The sequence below is a fragment of the Falco cherrug genome, chromosome 6 (genome assembly GCF_023634085.1).
Source record: "Falco cherrug isolate bFalChe1 chromosome 6, bFalChe1.pri, whole genome shotgun sequence".
NCBI classification, from domain to species: Eukaryota; Metazoa; Chordata; class Aves; order Falconiformes; family Falconidae; genus Falco; species Falco cherrug.
In genome coordinates this window covers 45,701,430-45,717,885 of record NC_073702.1, presented here as the reverse complement: position 1 = coordinate 45,717,885, position 16,456 = coordinate 45,701,430, and the positions used below count along the sequence as shown (strand labels likewise).

Genomic DNA, 16,456 nt, shown 5'->3' with positions numbered 1-16,456 from the left:
ACAAACCACAGGCTTTAAGTTGTTTCCTGGCGATTCTCTAGTTCTAGTAAGCAAATAAGGTAATTTATTTGCACGAAACCTTTCATTCACATTTCTAACTTAAGGACATTTGCCCTCCTGTTTAGTTCTGTTACAGAAATCCTTGTTTCAACAGTTACGAATCGCTGTAAGAGAGACTATTTCTGAAACGCTGCCTTAAGTAGTGTCTTCACACACTGTAAAGCCACCTGTTTAAACCTGCCATTTCAATGTTAGCATTTACACAATACAACCCACACCAAAAGATTTGCCCAGAAGCTACTTACAGGCAGACCTGGATTTCTCCAGCTGATCACACTAATCAAAACCGTCACGTGAAAACCCAATGTGATGTTTGTATTTTTGGTTTTGAAGACTCCAATGTCTCAGCTGTCTACAGTGACATTAGATCTGCTTGAGACAGGAATTACCTGCCATCTTTTCAAAATCTGTAAGACCGAGACCCCTTTCTGCAAGTATTACATTCAGGCCTCAGTGAGGTTTCTCACTAGCAGAAGGCATATATTTGTCAGGTGGGAAAACAACATAAACCAGAAAACACAACAAGATGAAATTATATTTGTTGCTCAGTCAGGACTAAAACTGAGAAAACGAGTTAGGCTAAAATTAATGTAATAATTATGATAGAAGTTCTCACCTAAATCTTCAAGAAGCTCCATCACAGCGCACACTATAGGAGGAACTAGACAGTCATAGCCATCACCGCATACCAAGCGTCCCAGGCTTACAGTGGATAATCTGCAGTGGAAAAATATGGCAATTTAAAAAGAAAAAAGGAAAAAAAAAGAAGAGTTTGCGTAACATAAATCTTCAATAACACTTGTAACACGGCTAACAGCTAATCCCCAGAGCAAACACATCTCATAAAAGTAAATCCTTTGATAGTCATGTCCTGTGGCTAATTTGTACCATCCCACATCCTAGTTAGACAAACACCGAGCCTCAAGAGAGGCCAGGAAAGGGATCTCCGAGTTAGAACAAGTAACACAAGCCCACGATACACAGGCAGCACGATGATACTCATCATGGTGGGCCAGCCACGGCACATTGGGCCTGAACACCTCAGTGTCTGGCTGCAGTGGAACCAGACCAGCGCTGCCAGAGCCAAGCTGAGCCAGAGCCCATACATTCTTCTGGGCTCAGGCTGGCTTGCTGGTGGAGCTCAGGTGTTTCCACGCTGCGCTGCACTCTCTCCCATACACAAGGATGCTCTGAATTTTCCATTCTCTGTCTATCTCCAGTACACCAAATAATGGAAAGGTAACTAATTTGCAGTATTTTCCCATATTTTTCCTGACATTAAAAAAAAAAAAAAAGGAAAGAAAGGAAAGCAAAAAAAAAAAAAGGGTAACAGTCTACAGTTGGGTGCAGGAAGGCTGCAAGAGCAGCAAAACGGTAACCCAGACACCTAAACCATGCCAGTGGTCTCTCCAGAGTGCAGTGCAACTCCAGACTGATTGGAAAGGTGAGCTAATGGGTCCAAACTATTACAGCCTGCCCTCCCACTGCAAAAGAGCGCTGTAGGGAAGTTAAACCTTCTTTGCAACTTTTTCATCAATCCTTCTTGAGAAAATTCAGGGGTTTGTGTTCAGTACTTTGAGACTACTGTATTACTGAAGTACTGAAAAACCTTAAGTATCATCAGTAAATCAGAACTTTGGTTTTGATTTCTTTAAAAAGACCATGCCTGAATATACATTATATAAAGATTAAAAAGATAATGACCAAAATGTCTTAAGCAAGAGACTTCCCATTGATTCAGCAGCATCTTCTATCACCGCTCAATAGCACAGCTAGACACATTGAATGAGGAATCCATTATTGAAAAGCACAGGGGAAAATTGATTTTACAAAGCCATCAGCCTTGTGTCTGCTCATATTATTTCTCAGTGCTTCACTTACCCGTCCACATCCTTCTCTGGTTTCACAGCATTTAATACCTTACTGCTATACAAGCTTTCTGGGAGGTCAAGGGCAAGGCCCTGGACATTGGGATCCTCATTAAGTCTCAAGATTTCATTGACAATCTAGGAAGTTAATAAAAAGCATTAAAGATCAGAACAACAGACAACAGAAGAATCTAATTAGAAGGGGATAACGCCTATACTTTAGAACAACCTTATGGCCACCTTTACTGCTTTTTCATTTAGAAGTTGCCGTTATATGTGAAAAAGCAGTAAATATTTCCTTGGCTCACCAAACTAAGCCACCCTGACTCTATTCTAAACATTTTGCAAATACAACACGTATTGCATGAAATTACACTGCCAAAAGCATTCTGTCTTTCACTTCCAAATCTCAGCAAAAGCTTGATGCTGTAATGGCTTCAAAAGATGCTTTCCAAAATAAGAAGCTTTGGTTTAAATATAGTTCAAAACAGGACCAGACCGTGATCCACACAGAACACGGACAAGAAGTTGTAACACTGGAAAAATGAATTATACAAGAGAAAATTAATTTTATTAAACCAGGATATATTGTTACCACTATTCTTTCTCAAAACACCCTGATCCTAGGAGCTGACAGTCATCTTGTGAAGAATTATTATTTTGAAAAGGCACTGCACAGAAGTTTGTGAATTTCAAGTACTGAACCAGATGTAAATTCAAATGTTTTATAATTAGTCATATTTGACATCCAAGACTGTACTACCTACTCTTGATTGCTTCATGTCTAAAGTGCAACACTGATCCATAGTGATATATGCTATTCTGCTGTGACCATGAAGAATGCCATGGAATAACACATGCTGATGTTTTCTCATGTGAAAAATGTCATGTGAGCATGTCTTTCCATCATATAAACAAAGCCAGCATGCCGTCACCACAAAGGTGTATAACTTAATTGGATTAACATCCAACTGAAAACCAATATAAGGGGTTTTTTCCCTTAGCTTGTACCATGCCTTCCTAAAACGCTTTTCATGTAAGCTATCCAATAGAATTGTGAACTCTATTGCCCAAACACTTGACATGCAATCAACATTAAGCTAGGGGAAATTGGTAGGGGTTAGTTTGCAACTCTGAACCAAGAGAGCACGCTACTTTCATGTTGACAAAGGTTATACAAGCATGTTACTGGTATAGAAAAGCCCCTTTAGTTTGCTGACTTCTGAGACAGAAACAGGCATATATATTAAGACCCTGTACCATTTGAGAGCAATAGGGCTGTATACATTCTAACAGAAAGTAAGGATGAGTGTATACACCAGAATATGGATGTGAAAACATCTATATTTTGCTTTAAAAATCCTGAGATGCTACAAAATGTTGGGGGCCTACACAGCAATTAAAGGAAACATAGTTAATAAATAGCCTGAATCTAATGAACTTTGAACTATATTCCTGCTTCCTGGAAAAATAATTCAGTTTTCTGTTTCCATTGCATTTTGATTTAATTCAGCTTTCCGTCACCACAGCATTTAAAATACTTGTAACTCATGCAGGGTAAAGCAATCTTGCATTAACTTGCCTTTACTGCACACAGGCAGTTATGGCAGAACAAAAAGTGCACAGCACTGCAATCCCTCCCACCTTCCCAAACAGGGAATGCAAGCTAGCATGTGCATTTTAGCAGACAAAAGAAAACTTTGTCATAATAAGCAGGAGAGTAAGCAAGCTGTTACGAACTTTTTTGAAAGTAACTTTCTTCAAATAACAAAGCCACCCTGCTTTTCTCCTTACATACAGAGCTCAACTACTTCCTAAGATATTACTTCAAAGTAACAGCAATTACTGCTATAATACTGTATTTTACCTATTTCCTACTGTGTTACTTAGCAGATAAAACACATTTACCAAGAGGAAAGTGTATTTGACCTTCATTTCTAAAGCACACCCTTCTTAAAGGGATAGCAAATATTCATCAGCCACAAAACTGGACTCCTACAATTCTTCACAATAAGTTCCTCTCAATTAATCTGGAAGCTGTTCCTGAGGTTACACTGCAAGCCAGTAACAGTTTAAAAACAAAGTGTACCAAATACAAGACAGTACACAAAACCCACAAGCTTGCAGGATTAGCGAGCTTGCCAAGCACAAGGAGGCCAGCTAGGGACAGTGGCATCTTTTACTACGCATTCCTTTGCTGTTTTTAATTTCAGATGCCTCGAGACCATGTGTATTAATATGGTTCGCTATATTTAAAACATAGCTGATACTAGTGCTGTGCCTTTGACAAGGTAAGAATTCAGCCTTCTAGTGATTTGGGGCAGATGATTTTTTTTAATACATACTTTAAGCATTACAAGATCAGTAAACAGGCAAACAAATTCAACCTCCTCCCCCTCTACATCAATTAATTTTTAATATCCCTGAATAACTTGGGCAAGAACCAAGTACAGTAACAAAAATGACTGCGTGAGATAGGATACCCGTGCTGGTGCAAGGGGATGCTGCAGTTAAATACCAGACACGAAAACAAAACATTATTCTGCTGATTTTGCCTCAGCTTGCCAGGGGACAGCAGACAAGCCCATTAATTCCTTTTTTTCCCCACACTTGCCAAGATGGGGATAACGCTTGCTACTTGAACTAAAGCAGCCCTAACCTTGAGCTAACTGAGGTCAGTCAAAGTGATAATGAATGCCAGTAATAAATGTAAGTTTATGATGAAAGCAAAAAGGGAAGAGTCCTTCAGGTACTGCAGTTACCTCATCCTTGCTGCTGTCTTCAGGGAGACAGATGTGAATAACACGTAGACCAACCTGCCAAAAGAAAATAGCTGTAATTACCACAGGCAAGCAGCTCATGGTTAAGAACAAGTATATTGGCTAAAACTCACCTCTTTGGCAAAGTTCTTGTTTACTTCTTGAATCGAATGATCATCATGTGCCTTGGGGAACAAAACAGAAACTAAGTTCTAAAATAATAAATTTACCTTTAAAAATACGAGTACACCAATGCATAGTTCTACACAAGAAACGCAGTGATGCTGTTTGTGTCTAGCAGTACTCAAAGAAATAAAAGCCCAGCAATTCTAAGAAAGAAGCAGAAGGCCACCCAGTATGCTTATTTTGGCTTGATCACTTTAGGTGTGCGTAGATATCAGCCTGGCTTTTATAGACAAGAGTGGCCATTTCCTTAGCCTAGATTTACCATTTAAGAAAGGTACCAGTCTGTATCTGAAGATATCGTTCTCCATCCAGCCATGTAATAAGGAGGAAATAGGCAACAGCAATACCAGTGTTTCCTGCAGTGTCCTCACATCACCTAGCAACACTGGTTTGCCTTACCACCAAAAATGAGGCAATTCATTAACATCACACATTACAGTGAGTTCTGTCAACACAGAAGCAAGAGAATTTATCAGCTCCTCCCAACCTAGGACAGAAACATATCCTGGGCAGATTTACCCAGGGGGGTCATCCTACCCAGGAACCCTCCTCCCCGAGATCTCTACACCTATATGCACCGTATATATATTACGATATTTAATCATAATAATTACAATTGAGTTTTACTCTTGAAGTTACTCTTGAATCTCAGTAGACTCTTCATATATTCATCTCTATTGTAACAATGAAACGGAGAATTCAATATCCAGAACTCTAGAAACCCCCTACCAACAGAGCAGTGAGGGTTCCACCCTCAGAAATGTTAGTGGCTTCATAACAAAATGAATAAAACACTTCTCACAGCTATATGATTATACATAAAAACTGTCTTCCAATCCAAACATGACTGAAATAAATAATTTTTAAAAGGTTTGTTACAATTCCATGAACACATTCTAGATGGCTTTTTCTATAAGACTCAATGCCATGTGACTTCCCATCAGGGTGGAGCCCCTCACTTCATCATTAGCTGCCAGTGCTGGCTTCGACTGTCAGTAGCATCACCCAAAACCGATTTTCATTCAAGCCCGTAACAATTTACCAACATGCTAATCCCAAAGTGTTCAAGACTGCTGACAATGAAAAAAGAGCATTTAAAAGGGCAGGCTTTGCAGAGAGAGGCAGTGCGAGAGAGGATGAGGACTTGCCCTCCATCCCCTGGCTCCCTCCCTCACCCCAGCACCACCCACATCCCTGGCACTGCACTACCAGTCTCCCACTCCCCAAATCTGGCAGCTGGGGGCAAGGGGCAGCACAGAGGCTGCTGCATCGAGAACCTCTGTGGAGCTCACGCTGCAACGAGGGAAGAAGAGATGGGACTAAGGACAGCTCAGCAGCTGCTCCTCTATGCCAGTAAATGTGGAACCGTACCCCCACACTGATGTGTAACCACCAGGACTGCCCGAGCGGTTTAATTGGGATGGAGCCACCAGCAGTACCACACTGTCCCCTGTAATGTCCCCGCTCCTGCAGCACTGACCGGTGAACGCTCACCTCATGTGGGTGAGCATCACAACCTGCTGAGCGGCACAGGCGAGGCCAGAGCTCAGGACACGGGCTGGCAGAGTGCAGTGGCAGCGCAGGGGGTGCAGGAGAGCTGGCGGTGCTCCGCTGAGCTTTGCAAGGCAGCAGCTCCACAATAAGCAGGATCCTGCCGCTATGTATTAGTTTTCAGCTTCAACGAAACTAAGAAGCTGCCCCCAATCATTTTTTGCTGTCGCACAGTTCCAGCCGGGTTCAACATGGATAATAACAATGCGGGTATCAACTTCAGTATCAATCCAGGTTCAGATGGCTCAAGAGGAAAAGAAAGCATCTCAAACCATTCCAGAGCAGGCTCATGCTGCAACTCCTCGTTCCCAGTACTGCTGCAGAGGTGGTGCCACGTTCTGCCAACCACTGTTACCCACAAGCAACTGGCAAAGGTGACCGTGTCACTGCCCTCCCTCTGCTCTCCTGAGTGCAATGCAGCACATGGAGAGCAGCATGGAGCTTAAGTCTCTGCCCACGTACAACAGTGCACCACAAGAGCAGCTGGTGACTAAAACACGTCTTCTTTGTGCCAATAAATAAACATTTAAAATGAGTTCTGCTTCAGTCCTTACAACCAGACTAGAGCTAGGGTGACTGAGAGCTGGAGGACATAATTTGGGTGAATTTCATTCAGAAGGATCTAGGCCACGTGTTCCTGCAGCCACCTCATGATGCAAACCAAGTGGGGTAAACAAGAAGAAGAGGGACGTTCATTTAAAGCACAACCATGACCAAAACCAAAACACTGATGCAGATGCATCTCAAGTGATATTAAAAGTGAGCAGGAACCTCCCCCTCCTCACACAGTGCTCTCTCCCATCCCAACCACATCCCTTCCCTTGTGCCAGCACACACCACTCGTGGCCCCACAGGAAACCAGATTCAAGGAATAATGTAGCTGAAAGGAAGCCTCCCCTGACTGCTCCAGTCCAGGGTGGATCACTGCCCCAAATGTAGCAGTGCAACTGGATGAAGACAAGACAGGAGTGAGAAACAAGTCACTGAGAAGATGGGTCACTGCTTTTCTAGCAGTTCTCAAACTTACAATCTTACAGGGCTATTTGAAAACATTAACTGCAGTTACGTGGGGAGGGTAAGAGATGGGAGAGCTTGTTCAGCCAGACTCACTAGAACACCTACCAAAATAAAATTGCTGCTGCATTTCTTAGATTCACTATTACTACTTACAAGATATTTATAGTTTGGTTTTAAAATTAAAGCCTACTGGCTCAGAGATTCAGTGTGTGCCACACAAAACCAACACCACCATCCCAGGAAACAGGACTGAAGCATTTTTGCCCGCACGGCTCTAGGTCCCGCTCTGAATGACAAACAGCCATAGCTTCTTGGCCTTGAAACTTTAAGAAATCTGAAGAGAAACATCTCTCAGATTTGCAGGGGTAGCCGTCCTCATCTGTGAGTTTGATTGCCTGTCTCAAAGGTGGCAGCGCCAGTGGGATGGAAAGAAAAGCTGTCCGTGGTGTTAGTAATACAACAGCTCTCGATTACTATGAGATTGCTTCACCTTAGAAAGCGCTGCTGCTTCTGAAGGACGCTGTCATTTTACAGAGAGCATGTATTTCACACAGGCCCCTTTGAGCTGACTGGGGCTTTTCAGTGTGATTTTCCTCTCCAGACAGCAGTAATGCAGTCATAAGCTACAGCTGTCTAAAGGCAACAAGGCTGGCAGGAAGCAGCAGGGTCTTCAGTTAACCCTGGCAATGGTATTTTAGGGGTGGGAGGCAAGGCAGGCCCACGTTTTCAAGCAAGTAAACATTTTTTTCAGGGCTGCAACAAAAGCTTCAAGCTAAATAAAGGTTAAGAACCAGGGCTTTGACTTTAGTTACGTCAATCAACTTAGATGACCTGTGAGAAAAAGCAATCTGTGCTTACAATGGGGAAGATGTTAGCAAAAGGAGGAAGGGATAAAATCATTCCCTTCCTTTGCAAACCTTTCCCACAGCCTGAAGTTTGCTGTGGCCGTTTCAGGCCTGGAGAAGGACTATCTACAGTCTGGTGAAATTATCTCCTCCCATCCGCTTTGCTTGAATAAAAATGCCTTTCTGCATCATGCGCTTCTGAAATTTCAGACAAGCAACGGTACTGAAGGGGATCTCTCACAGCCAGCGACATACAGACGTACTTTACCTGGATAATTGCAAGTGTTGGCTCAAGCTGCGGGTTTCCTCTCTTAAGAGAGGCCAAGGATTTCTTTGCATTCTCAGTGATTTTGCTGCAACACAGTAACAACGAGCAAATCTTTAGCAAAGTAAACCTTTCTCACATCAGTCAGCAGAAACTTACCTTAGTCAGCCATATGGAAGAAACGCTTACACACATAAGCTTTTAATCACCAAAACCCCAGAAGGCTGTTAACTGTGAAGGCTGGCGTTCAGCAGGCAGGTACAGAAAACCTTAGCAGACCAAACCACCTTTGGTTTACAGCTACGTACTTCAGTGCTCCAGCATGCCCCAAACTTTATAGCTGGCCTGTGCTACTTCATGAGACGGCTCGTCCAGCCTCACCACGGGAAGCAGCAGGGAACCACCACCCCGAGCCCTGAGCTCGGGTGGGTCCTTCGTTCCCACACGCCAGAGCCGGGCAGTGACAGCAGCAGAGGCCATTACACCTGGGGTTTAACCAGCCCCAAGAGCTGCCAGCCGGCCACTTCCATGGATGCTATTCAAACCCGCGGGCAGCAGGGAGACAGAGGGGCTTTGTTTGCCACGCTGCTTCTTGGAAAAACTGGTGGCAGCCAGGCTCTGGGAACGCTTACTGGAAAAATTTGCAGGGTTAAGTGGCTGCTGGCTCTCCTCCGTTACCTTCTAAATATGCAGATGCTACTTACCCAGCAGGGAAGGAGGAGAGCCCCTGGAGGATGTCTGTCTGTCCATCCCCACAGCAGGCAGGACACGACACGGACGGACGGACACGGCCACAGCCCAGAGCAGCGTTTTGCCACCTCATGCGCTCCCCCCTGCAGCAGCCAATGACCCGTTCAGGACAATGGGTGGCAGACAAACCCTCCCAGCCGAGGTGGAACGGACGGGAGGGGGGGGTGGGGGTGGTGGACGATGGACCATGCGGTTTTCCCACGGACCATACGGTTTTCCAGGCACACTTCCATGCGCAGCCTCACCTGAACGCCCGCCACGTTACGCCTGCCCTGTTCACCCTCGGAACGCCGGGACACAAAGCCAAGGCAAAAAAACCCCAAACAACCCACCCCCACGCATCAAAAAAAAATCCCCCACCCCGAGCCCCCTTCACCCCCTCCCCCCGCCCACCCCGTTGCATCAGCCACCGCCGCCCCCCCCAGTGCGCCTCTTACCGCACCGCCGCGGCGCCCCGCGCCTGCCGCCCGCACAGCCCGCGCCTCGGCGGCAGCACCGCGCACACGCAACGCCGCAGCGCCGCGATCCTCATCCCTGCGGCGGCCACCGGCACCGGCCACCGGGGGCGGGGAGCGGGGCGAAAGGGCGGCCGGTACTTTAGCACCGCCCGCCCCTTCGCCCCGCTCCCCGCCCCAGGGCTCAGCCCCTTTCGCTTGCCTCCCCTCCCCCCCCCCAATGAACACCACCCAAAGCTTTTGCATACTCAACGTTTATTAAAAATAGTATGAAATGGTCCCTGGGAGAAGTTACACGCTAGTAAAGTCCCTTTTTCTGTTCGTTCCCCCCGCAAACCCGCACCGATTGCGTGAGATGCGAGTTAACCGACACTTCCCCCCCCCCTCCCTCCCCAAGCCGTTTAAACAAATCTAGACGTGCGCGGGTAAAGCACAGATTTCACTTCTATTCGTATTTACAGTACTTTACAAGCTATATTAAATAAATATGGGCTCTGCTACACCTCGGCGTCTTAAATATGTACAACATTATTTCTCCGTCGGATTATACTAGAGAGATGCGGGTCCCATCGCAGTGGATGTGCTGACTGTAACAAGTATCCCTGTGGTACAAGCTAGTAAGTACCATGACCAACCAGCCCTCAAAATCACAACTCCTAGCCACTGCGAGATAACGTGCGGTAAATAATTTAATCCGTTCTAACAAATTCAAGTCCTTAAATCTCAGTCCTAGAAGTAATTAGCTGTACACCGATAACTTCAGGTTCTCCTCACGGTGACCAGCGTAGTGAGTAGTCAGCCGTTTTGGAAGTACAGTGCTCTGTAGCGGAGGGGAGTGGTATGTGGTTAGTAAAAACAGTATTTCAATGAAACTCCTTTATGTATTGATATGTTTAACTCTGTACTGGCTTTATCCACATGATCTGGAGAATTTAAGCACCAAGAACGAACAACAGTCACACAAGATGGTCAGTGTAGACTTTTAGGCTTTCCTTTAGGTACAACGTTTTCAAGTAACAGAATCCAAAGCTGTGCAATGAAGATGACAAAGGGGAGTAAGTGTGCATTGTATTGGAAATCCTGTTCTTGTTCTAAATGGCAGCATTTATTCTATACATTATTTGCAAAAAAATGGAATGTATTCTCATTTTTTAAGCTACTTTTATTGTCCATAAACTGGATTACCTGGCTGGTTTTGAGAATATGTATTTTACCTCTCTGCCAGGAAAGGTCATTTCCTACTCCGGGAGATGTGGTCCCTAGGGAAGGCAGCTTGTCACTCAACTGGCAGCATTGCTGAACTACCCTATGGGCCAAATATGCCCCATGATTAATATTTCACCCAAGCATCTGGCCAAGCCTCATTCTCTCTCAGGGTTACTGACTTTGGGACTCTAACAAATGCCCCACAGGTCACTGTGTATAAAATACAGCTACTTTACAAACACACAGAGCAGCTTTCAACTGCTGGGCTCTGAGCTACAAAATACTCAAATTTTGCCTGTGTGTTGCAACCATCACCATCACTGGAAGTACCAAACCCAGTCCAGCCATCTTCACAAGCAGCGGAGCTCCTCTTCTACTGCCCGGAACATCCTCCAGGCAAGGACTACATCACATTGCAGGTTCACATAAAAAGCCGGCACTGCTCATCCTCTGCCAACTGTGCAGTTACAGAATGTAGAAGAGGCTTCAGACACAGAGCCATCAGTCTGGCATCCCTCACGAGCACTAGGACTAGATTTTGTTTAAAACGTAAGAAGCCTGTTCTAAAGTAACGTAGCATTGGTCCCCTGCACTTGGTATCTGTCTGATGAAGAGTAACGTGCAAAAAATATGTGCAATTGCACCGCTCAGAAATCTGCAGTGTCACAGAAGTAGCTGCTCAACTAAATGCTCCCATATGTAACCAGAGTAATCACATGGGTATTTTGGATGCAGAATACTGGTTACCAGCTCAAAAGTCCAAATACTAAGGTTCCCACACGCTAAAAGGGTTTAAGAATTAAATGGCATCACACCTGGTTCAACGGTAAGAATCAAAGGGTATCACACCTAACAAGGGAAGAGATGGGAAGGCTAAATAGGAGATGAGAAGCCCACCTGCACTAAGGAGCAAGACACCAGACAGTACACATGTGGCCTTTTTCACTTCCAGGATTCTAAACCTTTTTAAAAATGATACATTTCACTTCTATTTACAGTATTACTCTGATACAATGCCTGACTGTGTAATATTATGGAAATACATGATGCCAGTACTGATTGTCCTAGTATATACTCTGTCATGATAAGGCAGTACAGCTAGAAATTACTGAAAGCATCAAGCAAAGCTACTTGAACTGAGACACTGAAACTTTTCCCTTAAAGACTGGACAATATTCTGCTGATTAGGAGATGGTACTCTCCATAGGTAGTCGTTCAGTTTATCCGAATCACCATATGCAGTCAGATACGGGGTAAGTGCGTGTTTGCCGCTGGCAGACTTTGCAGGAGTACAAGAGATAGTTTTGCCACAGAGCGTTTCCGAAGGAGCAGCATCTGCGTTACGCAGTTTAGGATCAGATTTCCTTGGCTGGTTCTGAGAAGTCTCCAGGTCAGATCCCTCATCTTCAGACTTTATTTCAACATAGTCATCATCATCCCCTTCTTCTTCAGTATCTTTGAAATTTGAAAAGTAGTTCTGAGTGGCCATCTGTGCTGTCAGAGGGGAGGTCCTGTTCACTCTCAGGACCTTTTGAGAATCCTGCAGAATCATATCGGGACAGTTTTCAGGGATCTGCTTTCTCATATCAGGCCCCGTACATCCTGAAGCAATACCTGGCATTTGATGGCTGTTGAATCGGAAGTTCCTGTTTGAATGGAGCTTTTTCTTGTCCATTTCATTAGGATATACAATTGATTCTCCAGACCTGTTGACCACAATTGAGGACGATGACTGTGACCTGCTGTAAGCCTGTGGTTTTACATTGCTTACTCTTCTCCCAAGTGAGTTATAGACATGATCTTGATGTAAATTTTCTTTGTTCGGTTGGCTTATGATGGCGCTCCACCTCTGTGCTGGGACATGCAAACAGTTAGCAACCTGAAGGGAAGGCACCGAGCCAGCTGATGGCAACTGCTTTGAACTGCTTTTTGTACCAGATTCTGCATAAGAGCTCTTGGACTTCGGGTCTTGGGATTCAGGCCATGGAGAGAAGTCGGCCAGCTCTCCGTTACTGTATGTAGAATGCAAAAGCCAGTCTTCTGCTCTTGAGCATTCACTGGCAGCCTGGGAACGGGGAGGAGACGCAGCCATGGGTGTGGAAAACCTCCCGGCTGATGGCTCCTGAGGAGTGGCCCAGGCTTCCTTTTGGACCTTAGGTGAACTTTCTCTAAAGACGATTTGGTCGTAAAGCTGGGAATATTCCGCTATTCTGGCACCTAGAAAGGAGAGAGAATTAATTTAGCAGAGGCAAGCAATCAATTCAAATGAGTCGTGTGAAGATAAAAATATCAAAGCGCTCTGTATTGGTCTAGAAAAAAGTTTACAGCTGTGTCAGTATCTTCAGCCTCAAAAAAGTTAACATGAAACAATGGCGGCTGGAAAAGCCGTGCATTATATTGTGTTTCAGCACACTGTATTGAAAAAAAGAAGCATAAAATATCTTGTGACAGTGAACAGTCATGCAGGACACAATGTATCACACTGTTCCAACAATATGCTGCTTTTTTCATGTTAAAATGGAAAAGAACATTCTGAAAATGTCCCGGTAAATAAGATATTTAGGGACTTCTATAAATATCACGAGAAGGCAAGAATGATACTCTAGTGCGTGGAGTCCGCTGGCTCCATGTCTCCAATTTGTTTCAATTGACCACGGACAAAAATTGTTCCAAAGCTGTCCCATATCCATGACATTGCAAATTCATTAGCTAGTGCAAGGACACCAGCTCCTTCTCCTCTGACACCCTTCCCCGTGCTTTTAGGTGTGATGGGGATGGTACCTGAGCAAATGTACATGACCGATTAGGAGGTGAACCTACCTGAAAATATACCTTTTCAGTCAAACTCTGAAATAATGAACACATTATTAAAGGAAATAATTGCTTTTCTGGAAAAAGGCCAATAGTGCTTCCGGCATGATTTCTATTTCGAGCCTCAGCTGAACTGATCTTTCCTTGACACCGCCCCATAATTTCTTCCCAATTTTATCAAGTAATGACAAGAATTGAGATATAAAGGACGTGCTAGAAGCAGTCACAGAAAACTCACTGCAGTGGCAACAGAGAAAATATAATACCGATACTCCTAACAGGGTGAGAAAAATTCACAATCTTCCAGTTCAGTATACAAATTTCAATGAAAATTACTAAAGAAATATCTTTATAGAAATATTTTGAACATACCAATAGCAGGACCCCCTTGTTTCTTCTCCTCCAGAATAGCAGCAAGATCTTTGTGCTTCAGTTTCTGTTGTCTGCTAGCCGGCTGCTCCTGCTCTGGACTTTTAACTTTCAAAAGCTGGTTGGCCTTCTTAATTTTTTGACTGTACTGCCTTGCCATCATAAAAACTCTGTTCTTTGTTTTATCCGCAGCAGCCAAGTCATTTTCCATGCCCTCTGCATGCACACTGGACAGAACGCTTTTGGCAGATTCGTATGGGCTATCTACAAAAGGTATCTCACTGGAGAAGGAAGATCTATTCAGACTCATAAAAGAGTTTTCCTTGCATGGTGTAGAATCTTCAAGCCTGAGATTAGCCTCACCTATGGTGGCAGCCCTGGGCTTCACAGTTTTAGGGAAAATAGGAGTTTCTGGCAGAGAGAGAGTAGACAGCGAGTACTCTACATCTTTACTTAGTTCAGGTGTACTACCAGCATGCAGCCTTTCCTGCATATCATCTTTACAAACAGGAAAGGCTGCAAGGAGGCGGTCTCTTGTCTTTTCCTCATTCTTCTTGATGTAGTTCTCCAGGTCATTCCAAATCTCATCTACTTCCTCCGAGAGTTTATCTGCTGCAGACTTATGGGACAGCGAGTCTGAGTTGGAGGAGCTATCTACCAAGCTCAAATAGTCATTGTCGACAGGAACACGATGATAAGGACTTTCATCTTCACTGAACGGAAGACTCTCTTCAGAAACAAACTGCCGTAGATTGTCAGAATATGCAAAGTCTTTTTCCAGGCCCAGAAAACTCCCCCTTTTCGAGCATTTTAAGGGGTCACATTTAAAATTCAATAGCGGTGTTTCTGGAAGCACTATGGTGTCATAGATGTTGTCTTCAACAATCCTGAGCTCATCCAAACTTGAAGTAGGTGCTTCCCTACTGAGTAGTATCTCATCCCTACTGGCACGAATGGAGGCCCTGTTTTGATTTGCTGTCGTCTTTCTGGAGGGTGAATCTAAGCTGCTTTTGTTTTCAGCCTCATAGAGAGAGTCTCTGGCAGATCTCTGGGGACCACGGTCTGTCATCTCCTCCCTTCTTGTCAGACCCATCAGCTTCAAGTCTTCATAGCTTATATTATCATAAACATGTTCAATATCATCGATGGTCAGCTCCTCTGAAGATTCGGGATATGCATTAATACCGCTCACCTCTGCTCTCTTCACCTCCCTTCGGGAACTGCGCTCCCCTATTTTATACCTTGCGCTGGCTGGACACGTGTTACTTTCACCAGCACTACTGGCCCGCCTAACAATTTTGTGACGAGTGGGGCTGGAATTCTCGTTTTGATGCACTACCCCTAAGTGCCAGCTGCACGGACGCCCAGAAGAGCCCCTCCTTTCTCCACCAACAGCTGAACTAGCATTGGATGCAGATACTGATGGTACAAACATCTGATAATCGTCTTCATCATCTTCATTCTCATAAGGTGGGCGCCGGCTGGGAAACAATGCCTGTCTGATCTGATGGTCAGTCCAGATGTTTCTGACAGAGGTACTTCCTCCCAGGATACTCATGATTAACGAGTTGCTCTGGGGTGTGCTGAATTGTCTAGGCATCTGTGGCTGTCTAGCTGCACAGGGAAATGGAAGATTCTGGGTTGTCTCTTCATCTGAAGGGTCCTTGGAGCTCTGTGGAGATTTGAAATAAGCAGGTAACATTAGCCTATCCCCTGCAGTAGTACAGCGATCCCCTCCATTCACAGAACTGCTATAGCACCAGCATGTCCCACAGCACTGAGTCAGGTGGAGATGGGCAGGGTGAGCAGGCTCCTCGCTAGAGAGCCAGGGAGCCAAGGTGACAATGCCAGACTGCTTTGCCTCCTAATCCTTACCATGGCTCAGAGTTCACTGTTGGCATTTAATAATGTCTTACTTCAAATAAAAGACACTGGCTAATGTTAATGCATGAGTAATTAAAGGCAAATTCATTTGGCAGGAGCTAGGTTAAACCTTTTGTGCTAACTCTGCAGTTTCACAGTTGGATTAAGCTAATCTGACTTTGGGTTTGTGCCAAAACTTTTGTTCTCCTCCCTTTCCCCTTGCCTATAACCCTAGAAGAAAGGTATGTTACACTCCCTAGCACATGCCATGGAAGACTTCATTTTCTTTTTGGACTAATTTGTTATCCAGCTCCACTAGCAGATCTGATTTACAGCAAGGCCACATGCCTGCTAATAAGGCTAATGTGAAGAAGGATGCTGTAGATATTCCTGGCCAGATGTTGGGAAAGAGAGGGAAAGTTAATTACTTTTGTCTCAAGTTAATGCTGAC

The 16,456-nt window shown here is 44.5% G+C and overlaps 2 protein-coding genes across 7 annotated transcripts in view; both read right to left on the bottom strand.

The window, feature by feature from the left end:
* The window catches only part of MTHFD1L (methylenetetrahydrofolate dehydrogenase (NADP+ dependent) 1 like), a 157,342-nt gene extending 147,478 nt beyond the window's left edge, over positions 1-9,864 (bottom strand). For all 4 annotated transcript variants that reach the window (XM_055714473.1, XM_055714471.1, XM_055714472.1 and 1 more), the window contains exons 1-6: positions 9,739-9,864; positions 8,555-8,639; positions 4,822-4,872; positions 4,691-4,744; positions 1,942-2,066; positions 677-777 (exon numbers count right to left, since the gene is read on the bottom strand). In XM_055714473.1, coding sequence (XP_055570448.1) covers positions 677-777; positions 1,942-2,066; positions 4,691-4,744; positions 4,822-4,872; positions 8,555-8,639; positions 9,739-9,833 — 511 coding nt within the window. In that variant the 5' untranslated portion in view covers positions 9,834-9,864. The remainder of the gene's footprint in view (positions 1-676; positions 778-1,941; positions 2,067-4,690; positions 4,745-4,821; positions 4,873-8,554; positions 8,640-9,738) is intronic.
* Positions 9,865-10,125: 261 nt separating this feature from the next.
* Positions 10,126-16,456, bottom strand: part of PLEKHG1 (pleckstrin homology and RhoGEF domain containing G1) — a 136,142-nt gene continuing 129,811 nt past the window's right edge. For all 3 annotated transcript variants that reach the window (XM_055714211.1, XM_027815782.2, XM_005446568.3), the window contains 2 exons: positions 14,146-15,814; positions 10,126-13,179 (listed from right to left, as the gene is read on the bottom strand). In XM_055714211.1, coding sequence (XP_055570186.1) covers positions 12,080-13,179; positions 14,146-15,814 — 2,769 coding nt within the window. In that variant the 3' untranslated portion in view covers positions 10,126-12,079. The remainder of the gene's footprint in view (positions 13,180-14,145; positions 15,815-16,456) is intronic.